Here is an 11028-nt window from a genome sequence, read left to right as displayed (position 1 = left end):
CTGCGCCGACGCAAGGGCGCGAGATAGAAAGGAACCACAGGTGCATCATGGGAAAACGAACTTCTCCGGCCAAGCACGCCCATGTTTCGAGACACTGGGCGACGTCGCTGGTGTAGAACAATGCAAAACACATTTATACCTCTACATTTTGTTTTTACATTTATTAATCTCCTCATTTTATTTCTGTTGAATGTCAAATGACTGTGGGACATCTTTTTATTTATTTATTTGTTCTTTTCCCTTAGGCACTGCTTTCTCTTTGTTGTTGTTATATGTGTTATATATGACGTGAATTGTTTTGACTGTGTTTAGTACAGAAAACACACACACTCACAAAAGAAGTGAGTAAAAAAAGTATAAATGGTTGGATATTTTTTGTGTATAAATTGGAAAAAGGTTAAAAACCCAGATGTCACATTATGATCGTACCAGTGGTGGACAAAGTATTCAGATCTTAAATAAAAGCAGTAATATAAAATATATTAATGTACAAATTATAGCAAAACATATTATTTATGTATCCAAATACTAATTATACAGAATGCCGCAATTAGTTATAATTTTATAGCTCAATTTAACAGTTTATGTTCTGGGTATTTAAATCTATAACAATACAGCATATTTTATTAATTGATATATGTTTTATAGGCCTTTGTAAATCTTTATAAACTGCACAATACTACCTGTGAAATTAATGCAGTATAGTAAAGTATACAATATTTCTCTCAAAATGTGATAAAATAGCAGAAAATGGAAATACAATGTAATAAATTACAGTTACAGTGGTGTAATGTAATACATTACATTACACCACTGGATAGTATAGACAAAAATCAATTATATTCAGTGTTTTAACAATAAATCTAACATCTTGACAATTTTTTTGTGTGTGTTTGAGCACAATTTCTGTACACATCTTTTAAATGGTTAAATGTTTAGTCATATGTATATTCCAATGTTAGTGGCCTACAAAGCCATTTCAATTAAGAGTTGTTTGTTAATCATTAAAAAAATCTTGTTGAATATACAGTATTTCTTTAGAGGACAAAAACATAATCTACCACAGCATTATTACATATTGATACATTTAGACGCAGTAGAACAGCGATAGGCAGCTGTCACTATTTGTTTGTGTCCCATCTTAAAATGAAATAAAACATTTGAAAGTAACATTCAAGCAGCTAGTTTATTGTTACTATTTTTCTTGATGCTACTCGTTCCTTTCGGTGATTCTTCCAATTTTATAACTGTAGTCGCAAGTGGTAGTAATTCCTGTCAGAATTATGGCATTAGATTATTCTAAAAACAACTGTCAGAAACAGGCCTCAAAAATGAAAACATTCCTTACATCTATAGTTTACACAGAAAGTAAAAATTGTCAACCAGTACAGTTAAATGGCTGCATTGAAATAGCACTTTAAGGTTTGCCTCTCATTCACCCATACGTACATTCATTCACAAAGTGACAGCGAAGGAAACGTACTGTAAATATTGTTTACTTCAACAATTATTTACTTCTGGAAAGAGACATTCAAGACTTCAAGATTACATCATTCAAGTCCCATACCCTGTGTAGTAAAAAAAATATTAATTAGAGTTAGTGTTGACCTCAGCTGATTTGCAGGAAACTGTGTCAACATAATATGATTTTTGGTTCTCGTGACACTTAATCAGTTCTACATAGGTACTGAAGATACTTTCAAGGCCGTTTGGCCATTTGGACTTTGTGTACTAACCTCCCCATTTTTAGTCACTATCTTTGTTGTCTATAAACTGTGACATTATCTGAGGCTCGGTTTCCGTCTCACTCAGAACTACCTTGTGTATGAGCTCTTATCTTTCAGCTGAAATTGATTGACTGTTTACGCTTCACTTAGTGTTATACCACTTTATTAAATTGCACAAAGATAACCTTTTGTGATTCATCTTTTATTTGTTCACTTCTAAATAAGAGTTTCCACCACACCCTGGCCTATTAATTGGATATGGATTTTATTATGTTTTGGCCTTACATTCAACATGTAATTGTCATCTTTATAAGTTTTCCTCACAATGAAATAGTACAGTTAAATACAAAACATTCCCAAACATTTGAGGGAGAATCAGCTAGTTACTCTACAATGACTATAAAACTTTCAGATATAACAGAGGTAATTGGATCAGCAAAAAGGCCCTTGTGACAATTGCTCATAGTGGACATTAATCATAATTATATACAGATTGGTACAGAGTTTTATTCACAAGTATAAGATGTCTTTTGAAAGCATTTGGAAAAAAAGGCATTCCAGAAACAACCTCCATAATTCAATATTGTTACATAACCTTGCTGCAAAAACTCTCACCCTAAAATATTCACGTATAAATCTTCTACCTACACTACAGAGAAAATTATACAAATACTCTGACAATCATTTAACTGAATGATGTAGGATGATGTCTTTCCCTCATATAATATCTTTGTTCTGCTACCTCCTCTCCTGCAGTGCTCATTGTGGGTGTTCTGGTGGGTAAGTTGTATCCAGAGTGGTGAGCCTGGGCCGTGTGATCTTTGAGCTGCTCAGGCTGAGTGTAGGTGTCATTACACTCTGTGCATGTGACCCTTGCGAGGGCTGTGGTGGAAATTTCAGTGAATAAAAAGGACTCACAAACAAAAATTGGTGGGGAGAGATTACGATGATGTGAGAAACTGTCATTATCTCCTATCAGACGGCCTGCAGCTGCAACATTGATTCACAGCTGCATCATTGATTTACAGCACATTGTCCTTGCTGATGCACTTCAAGACACCCTCCCATAGGTGCTCAACTGAAAAACTGTCGGCTATATGTTCAAACAGTAGATCAAATACAGTTTAAGGTTGCTCAAAGTTTAAGGCTGTTTTTTTTGCCAGTACAAGGGGGAGGCCCATGCTTGTCCCTTTTGTGTGCCCTCAGGGCTGTAACAGAAGGAAATACGAGGTCACAATCTGCTTCAGAACAAGGAATCTTGAGCTCTGTTTGCAGCTCATTGGAGGGGCACCCCTCTGTTGTTGAGTCATCATATCCTTCTCCCTCTTCTTGTTTGACCTCGGTTTCAATCGTCCCTAATTGAGCTGCATACTTTGGTTTACGGCCACGTTTTTTGCCCGGTGGTTTAACATCACAGTTTAGATTACTAGCGTATGTCTCCTGGTGCTGCAGGAGCTCTTCTTCTGTCAGGAAACCACGACTACATTTGCAGCATTGGTAGGTGTTGATGTCATCTGCCACTACCGGGCGCTGGGGGTGCACTGCAATACGATGGCTGCGAAGTCTTGAAGGACTGGGGAACAAGGCGCCACAGTCCCTGCAGGGACACCGTCGTTCTATGCACTCATATCGTCTGTGTTTGTTCAGCTGCAAAACATTTAACAGTCATCAGAGACAATAAACAATTGATCCACCATTTCCCAAGATCAATAAAAAGGCTAATGTAGCCTGCTGCACCCTCACCTCAGTGAAGGTAAAGAAGTTTTTCTTGCAGTGAGCACAGCGGAAGGGCTTCTCCTCTGTGTTGTGGGTGGCCTGGTGCTGGGTGAGGTCGTCAGAGGAGGAGAAGGACTTGTCACATTTGTAGCAAAGGAAGATTGTATTAGTCTGCAAAATGATGAGCAGAAAAAAAGGAAAAAATAATTTAGTGCTTTTGTGTTAACAATTGTCAACTGAAGAAAGACAAAGATCAAATGTCACTTATCAAAGCCAACACTTTGTTTCATGTAATTTAGAAATAGTGTTTCCCTCACATATACATTGTCCCATACATTAAATAGCTTGATTGCAATTCTTTCATGACAAAACTGAGGGGATTCTTTTCAATTATTTTTCTGTTGATCACAAATGTCTGCTAATATATATGACAAAAATTATGAAAATTTTACCTATATATTTTTTCTTAATTCTCAAATATTGATATCAACCACAAAATCCAGTATTGGTTGGCCTGTAATATGTACAGCATCCAACTTCATACTGCAGCTGCAATTCTCAAAAAAAAAAAAAGAAAAAAGAAGATTTCTTAAAGTTTTACCTGCTGCAGCTGCTGTTTGTACTGGTCCCGATGACTCTTCCTCATGTGTCTCTCCTTGGCTTTGGCATTACAGAAGGTGATGAAGCACTGAAAACACTGCAGACTCTCATGTTGATCTGCCTCACAATGAGATAAGTTCAATTAGTTAAGATGCAAAAGGCAAGAATAAGACATCAAAGCCTTTCCACTTTGACAGTAAACCATCAGTTCACACATGAATCATGCACAGAAAAATCAGCTTACAGGACTGCAGAGGGACGACCGGGGGCTCAGACTTGATCTCCGCTGAGGTGGATCTCTTCTCACCCCCAACAATGACTTGCTCTATCTTAAACATTTCGATGCTGATGCTTTCAGACACCGACCCAACCACATGGAGCTGTAGCACAGGAACACACTGCTGTTGTACACACACTAAAAAATGCATCATGTAATTTAACAGGCTAAGACAAACCGATGACAGACTGCAGTGACAGACGCAAGGCTAGCGTTAGGTTAACCCGCCAGGATTTTTCAGTCAATCAATTAAACACTAAAGACTGAGTACATTAAAAACAAAATGACATTTCTATAATAAATACACGCCCATTCAAATGGCGAATTTCCGTTCGCTTCGGACAGAATAGTAATGAAATATAGACAAAAAACAGCTAACGCTAGCTCGGAGCTAAGCTAACTTGACGGAAGGATTGAGGCGACGTGCACAGCTACAACTCAAAGAGAAACGATTTTGCACACATATTTTAACAATATTTTGCATTGTGTTGCCTTGCGTTCACTTTCGTTTTGTACCCACGTACTTCAAATCTGCAATTACGTGAGGAATTGCTGTACATTTTGACTCATTAGTCTTTGTAAACAAAAAAGGCATCCATTTCTTACCGTTACAAACGTCTGCCGAAATGAAGCCGCGGTAAATACTCCGCCCACGTCACGTGATATGTGCACCACGGAGTTATCGCGAGATCATAAAACTGCAGCTATGTCTGGGATGTACCACTGCAGAGTGGCTTTTAATCAACTTTACAGGGATAATACCATCTGTAGAAATGATTTCTAAAAGCCTAGTAAAATATTTAAATCATCTGGTGACTATATGGACTGTATATTATAAGATTTTATAAATTGATTGTATCTATTTTTCTTAAAAAGGTGTTTACCTCTGGCTGTTTTGATCGTTCTGTTACTATGCATTGTTATATTCCTGAACACTGCACAATAATAAAAAAAGAAGACATAACTCATTAACATTATATATTATAATAATAAAGAAAAATACTATTTAAACCAAAACTACTAAAATTCAATATGGACAAAATTATTATTGATAGGTGTTCCTCTCTACGCGTAAAACATTTCCCAAAAAGGACCAAGTTTTAAATACAAAGACAAAACAAACACATGGTTTGAGGTTCATAGAATTTATTGGTTCTTTCATCAGACAAGGCAGACACATCAATGTAAAATATGATGATGAGGTGAACATAGGGCACATTATCGATTTAAATAATTTGTCAATGACAAAAGCACAGGGTTAAGGGCGAGTGAGACAGGAGAATGAGTTCAAGAAGTTGTACGAGCCGTTTATGCCCTGGCCTGCTGCTGCTGGTGTTCAGCAATGCGGCTTTCCATCACAGGCCTGAAGTGCCTAATCAGTCCCTGAGACCACAGAAAAGAGAATACAGAGGACAAACAGTACATTAGTACAGTACATTCATTTTGCTTTTATAAAAGCAGAAAAATGACAGAGGCTGTATTACAACGACCCTGTTAGTATGCAAATGTATGATGATGGTACACAAGTGTTTACCTGCACTGGCCATGCGGCACCGTCTCCCAGAGCGCAGATAGTGTGTCCCTCAATCTGCTTACTAAGCTCCCAAATCATGTCGATCTCTGCTGGCCGTGCATCGCCTTTCACAAAACGCCACATCATGTTATTCATCCAGTCCACTCCTGCAGAAACAGACAAATGGGGCAAAAAAAGTTAGTAAGAAGTAGACTTGATGTGTGTAGCATCTAGGTTGTACAGTATAATGTCAGTGAAGTGGCACTTACCTTCTCTGCAGGGTGTGCACTGTCCACAGCTCTCATGTTTGTAGAACTCAATCAGGCGGGCAATGGCTCTGATAATGTCAGTCTGCAAAGAAAATGCATCCACCAATGTAACAGATCTGTCATGATCTCTTTACGCACTATGATTTATCCTGCAGAGGTGACAAACTTACAGATTTGTCCATGACAATGAGCGCAGCTGTGCCCAGGCCAGTCTGAGCTTGGATGAGACCATCAAAGTCCATCAGCACTTCTTCACACACATTCTTGGGAATAAGGGGTGTTGAGGAGCCACCAGGGATTACAGCCAGCAGGTTATCCCAACCACCACGCACTCCACCTAGCAAACAGATGTTCGTTTCAATTAAGTCAAAAACTGTGCTTAGATTAAGCTGTCTTAAACTTTTCACCCCCTTGTAGGAAGAAAACACATGCAGATAAACAAACAATGCATTTAGGTTTTCCCTTTACAGCAGTTTGTCTTACAGGAAAAAGTAATGTTTTCTTAATTAACAGTCCAGTAGACTCCTTCAAACACTGGATAAAATATTTGACATGTTTTGAGTATAATATGTACCTGCATGCCTCTCAATGAGTTCTTTCAGAGGGATAGACATCTCCTCCTCTACGGTGCAGGGATGGTTAACATGGCCAGAGATGTTGAAGAGCTTTGTGCCGGAGTTTCTCTCTCTGCCAAACCCGAGAAACCACGAGCCTCCACGACGACAGATGGTGGGTGCCACAGATACAGTCTCCACATTGGCAACAGTTGTTGGGCAGCCAAACACACCTTTAACACAGCAGCAGATAGTGAGGCAGATGTTTAAGAGCTGCTTTTGGCAAGAACAACAATCTTTTTCCATCTTCTGCAATATTTAAACCTTTTCTGTGTTGGAACTCACCCACATCAGCAGGAAATGGGGGCTTCAGGCGAGGTTTGCCCTGCTTCCCTTCCAGGGACTCAATAAGAGCAGTCTCCTCTCCACAGATGTACGCTCCAGCACCACGCATCACAAACACATCAAAGTCGTAACCTGAGCCACAGGCGTTCCTTCCAATGAGTCCAGCAGCATAGGCCTCATTAATAGCCACCTAAGAACAGATATTGAAAATGTAATGCTTTAACAGGATGATTTATTATATAGTCTTGTACAATAATTCTGGTACTGCTCTGAACACTGTTTGAACTGCAATAAAAAATTATTGCAAAAATTAAAAAAATATGTTGGAGTCCATATATATATATATATATATATATATATATATATATATATATATATATATATATATATATATATATATATATATATATATATTCACACACACTCAGCCCTTAAGCTTGTTTTCAAATTATTTTACAGTGTGTTTAAGTGATTTATTAGTGAATATTGTAAATGTAATGATACTAGTATGTTTTTTTAAGGTTTGTTTTTTTTTAAATTGACTTGGAACATACTTAAAAAATGTGAAATCATTCTCAAGTCTATATCTCAGGTTTCATTCTGTCTATTTTCACCTGCAGGTTGGACGACTCATTGTAGAACTCTCCTCTGATGTAAATATAAGCAGCGCGAGCCCCCATGGCCCTCCCAGCGACCAGGCAGCCCTCCACCAGCTTGTGCGGGTCATTCCTCATAATCTCCCTGTCCTTACAGGTGCCAGGTTCTCCCTCATCGGCGTTCACCACCAGATACTTTGGCCTAAAGCAAGAAATCAGAAGTGGGTTAAAAATACTGAAATAAGGATTGCAAGTGAATTCATTAAGAAACAGCATCCTAAGACCTTTATAGCTTTCTCTAACGTACTGATGGGGAAAGAACTGTTCAAAAAAACATGCTGCCTTTTAGAACATTTGATTTAAATATCAAGCTAAGCAATATACTGTATAAAGACATTACATCAATTTTAACTTTGCCAAGTTAGGTTACTTTTTGCATTGGCCTGTCTCATCACTGACCTGCCATCACTGGGCTTGTTCATGAAGCTCCACTTCATGCCTGTAGGGAAACCTGCTCCACCTCTCCCACGCAGGCCAGAAACTTTGATCTCATTGATGATCCAGTCGACTCCCTTCAAAAGGATCTCCTTAGTTTTGTACCAGTCGCCACGCTTCAACGCCCCGTTCAGCCTGGAGCACAAATACGTGAAAGTGAGGAATGTGTTTTTGTTCTTTATCATTTGATAAGGTCTAATCCAACAAAGATGCTCAGTTCGTGCATAACTGGAACAATGTTAATTTTCCAGAGAACATGAAATCAAAATGAGGGCTCTTACCTCCACTCATGGCGACCATAAAGGTTTGTAAAAATTCTGTCTTCATCTGCCAGAGGTCCAAATGTTGTTTTCTTAGGAGCAGTCTGCAAATATGAGACAAACACATAAAATGTTAAGTCTATTGCAACCAATTAAATTTCAGTTTAAATAAAATATAGGCCAGGTATCTGTACCTGTGTGCTGTTGAATCGGGTGATAGCTGTCACTCCACCCTGGCTGACAGCAGCTGGAGCACGGACCGCCCCACACACCACTGCTCGAGTCAGGGACAGCATCCTTCTTCCTGCTGGGAAGGGAGGGACAATAACATGACAAGTCAGATGGATAGTTGAGGTTAGTTAGTTAGGTAGTTTTAGACTTAGAAGTTTAAGCAGAAGTACTAAGATTATTTATATCAAGTTATCAAGTTCCTAATTTGAGTCTCAACTTATCTAAAACTTTAGACTAGAATTATTCTGGTAGAGTTATTGTACAACCACTTGAGTTTAAACATTTAACATGAGATAAGTTTAACTTCTTTTATTGAATGATCAAAGGTGTGGCAAAAAAAAAACACGTTTGTATGGCAATATGGGTATGGGCTAAAAGCAACATTATAACTTTGGTAATGATGCCTTAAATCGCATACGGTATCAACACCAGTTAGGGCTAAAAGACAAAAAAACATATTGCGATTATTTCGACAGATATTGCAATTTTTATATGATTCACGATGAGTAGGAATGATAATTTTTGCATCACAATTTTTGTTTTCATCTAAAACCAATCAAAATCATGATGACGTGACATTTGTTGGGATCTGTACCAAACAAACTGGAGATGCAAGAAGGAGATTTGTAGGCTAAAACACCTATGCAGCAGTACAGTACTTAATTATAATGCTGTTTGTCACACATTTGACCTTTATCATAAAGAAAACGCAGGTTTTTTTTTTGCAATTTGGATATTGCACTTCACGATGTTGAGATTGTATTTATATTACGATAAATTGTGCAGCCCCAGCACCAGTGTAGATAAAAGTTATCTCTCAGAGATATCTACAAAACTGAGAAGTGCCCTCCGAAAAGTAAGTGGCAATCTGATTTTCTATTAGCCCAGTGCATTCATCAACCAGTCATCAATTGGATCAATAATTTATATTCTATAACTAGAAATATTACTTTATTTTCTCCTTTATTTCATATTATTCTATGTATCTGAATGGCCCTGTCCACTGACAACAAAACACAATACACAGGAATCACTGTTATTAACCATAATAACAACGTTTTGTCATAACTGCCAAACAGCGTTTTAACCCATTATGCAGAATCACAACAAGTTAAGTGGGAGCAGCAGTCGCATTTTATTTCAGCAGGATAAAGATAAATCACACGAGATTACTTTAATTTCACGGTGGGGACCGATAGATGTTTGGATTAAATCAGTTTTCATATTAGAAAAGCTCTGAGAGAAATCTTGTGTAACTTCTTATGTGATGTTATTATGTCAGAGGTACAAGCTAACGAAGGTGAAGGCGAGTGCTGCTAGCAGTGTTATTTAACCTAACACTCGAGCTTTAATATTTAAAGTCGACCCTCTTGTAACGAAATTGCATGATTATGGATTAATCTAAATTATTTTGCTTTTGCTTACGTGCGATATTTAGTACACACTGACCTCCATGCTCATACAGCTAGCTCCTGCTAGCCTAGCGCTAAGCTAAGTTAGCTGCCGGTTAACCTTGTGTAATGTCAGAATAAAAGCAGCGGATTCACGACGTAGCAGCCAAATATCGGACTGGCAATGTGTGAATTAATTTTTCCAAACCTGTAGTAATACCTGCTGCATTAAAAGCAATTAAAAACGATGAACGTTTGGTGCAAGTTAGCAAACAGTCGTGGCTTCTTACCTTCTCTGCGTCCCGAGCAAACTAGTTTATGAAATGCAGACCGGAAGTGGATGAGCACACGGCCCGGACGGTGTCACCAGTAACACCGCTGTAGCGCTGCGGAGGCTTATTTAAAAGTCCAGGTTGCACAACATGCTGACAATAAACCGCCCTCTTATTATTAAACAATGACATATTTCATAACAACAGTCTGCTCTCACCAAAGGTCAGTGTGAGTTTGTGAGTGTTTACTTTTTACTACACTTCGCAAAAATAACACTTGAATTACAAAATATATGATAACCTTAAAGAATTCTAATATTTACAATATTAATGAGGTAATAATAAACTCAGAAATATTTATTTATTCCATAAGTGAATAAACAAGCTGTTCTCAGAGGAAAATAAGTCCCCCCAGAACAGTGTTTGAAGTGAAACAGTATGAAATTGTGTAGGTCAGTTTGTTTATTCGGTCATGAAAACGAAGGGAGTTTGTTTATTTACTTTGTCTAGGCATAAAAATCTGTCAATGAAGATCTTTTTCTTCGAATTAAAATGTCTTCCCCAAAAGTACATAGTGCCCCTTTAATGATATGTCGCATTTTACTTTTTTACACCATATTTACTTTCATATAATAGTTAGAAGTAGCTCCACGTCAACCAGTTTCTGTCTCTTTTCTATAGGAGTATCAGCTAATATATCAATATCGGAATTTTTGAACTACCCATTATCGGCCCCAAAAATACAGTATCGGTCTGGCTCTAATATAATGGGAATACTTTTG

The 11028-nt window shown here is 37.9% G+C and overlaps 2 protein-coding genes across 4 annotated transcripts; both read right to left on the bottom strand.

The window, feature by feature from the left end:
- Window positions 1-1975: 1975 nt before the first annotated feature.
- Window positions 1976-4911, bottom strand: LOC141010526 (zinc finger Y-chromosomal protein 1-like). 2 transcript variants are annotated; one of them, XM_073483518.1, is made up of 5 exons: window positions 4845-4911; window positions 4288-4423; window positions 4045-4160; window positions 3471-3614; window positions 1976-3374 (listed from the first exon to the last, which is right to left on the bottom strand). In XM_073483518.1, exons 1-5 carry the CDS (start codon window positions 4878-4880, stop codon window positions 2862-2864), a joined length of 945 nt encoding a protein of 314 aa, XP_073339619.1. In that variant the 5' UTR covers window positions 4881-4911; the 3' UTR covers window positions 1976-2861. The 2 variants fall into 2 exon arrangements, with proteins under 2 accessions (XP_073339619.1, XP_073339617.1); XM_073483516.1 differs by lacking the exon at window positions 4845-4911 and having other exon boundaries at window positions 4288-4822.
- Window positions 4912-5449: 538 nt separating this feature from the next.
- ndufv1 (NADH:ubiquinone oxidoreductase core subunit V1) lies at window positions 5450-10321 on the bottom strand. 2 transcript variants are annotated; one of them, XM_073483860.1, is made up of 11 exons: window positions 10265-10321; window positions 8547-8659; window positions 8374-8456; window positions 8057-8227; window positions 7616-7799; window positions 7002-7191; window positions 6677-6889; window positions 6273-6439; window positions 6103-6184; window positions 5855-6000; window positions 5450-5703 (listed from the first exon to the last, which is right to left on the bottom strand). In XM_073483860.1, exons 2-11 carry the CDS (start codon window positions 8646-8648, stop codon window positions 5629-5631), a joined length of 1413 nt encoding a protein of 470 aa, XP_073339961.1. In that variant the 5' UTR covers window positions 8649-8659; window positions 10265-10321; the 3' UTR covers window positions 5450-5628. The 2 variants fall into 2 exon arrangements, with proteins under 2 accessions (XP_073339961.1, XP_073339962.1); XM_073483861.1 differs by lacking the exon at window positions 10265-10321 and adding an exon at window positions 10195-10214.
- Between the last annotated feature and the right edge of the window lie 707 nt (window positions 10322-11028).

The sequence above is a fragment of the Pagrus major genome, chromosome 16, assembly GCF_040436345.1.
Source record: "Pagrus major chromosome 16, Pma_NU_1.0".
NCBI classification, from domain to species: Eukaryota; Metazoa; Chordata; class Actinopteri; order Spariformes; family Sparidae; genus Pagrus; species Pagrus major.
The sequence above is the reverse complement of the archived record's forward strand: the minus strand, read 5'-3'. Positions and strand labels throughout refer to the sequence as shown.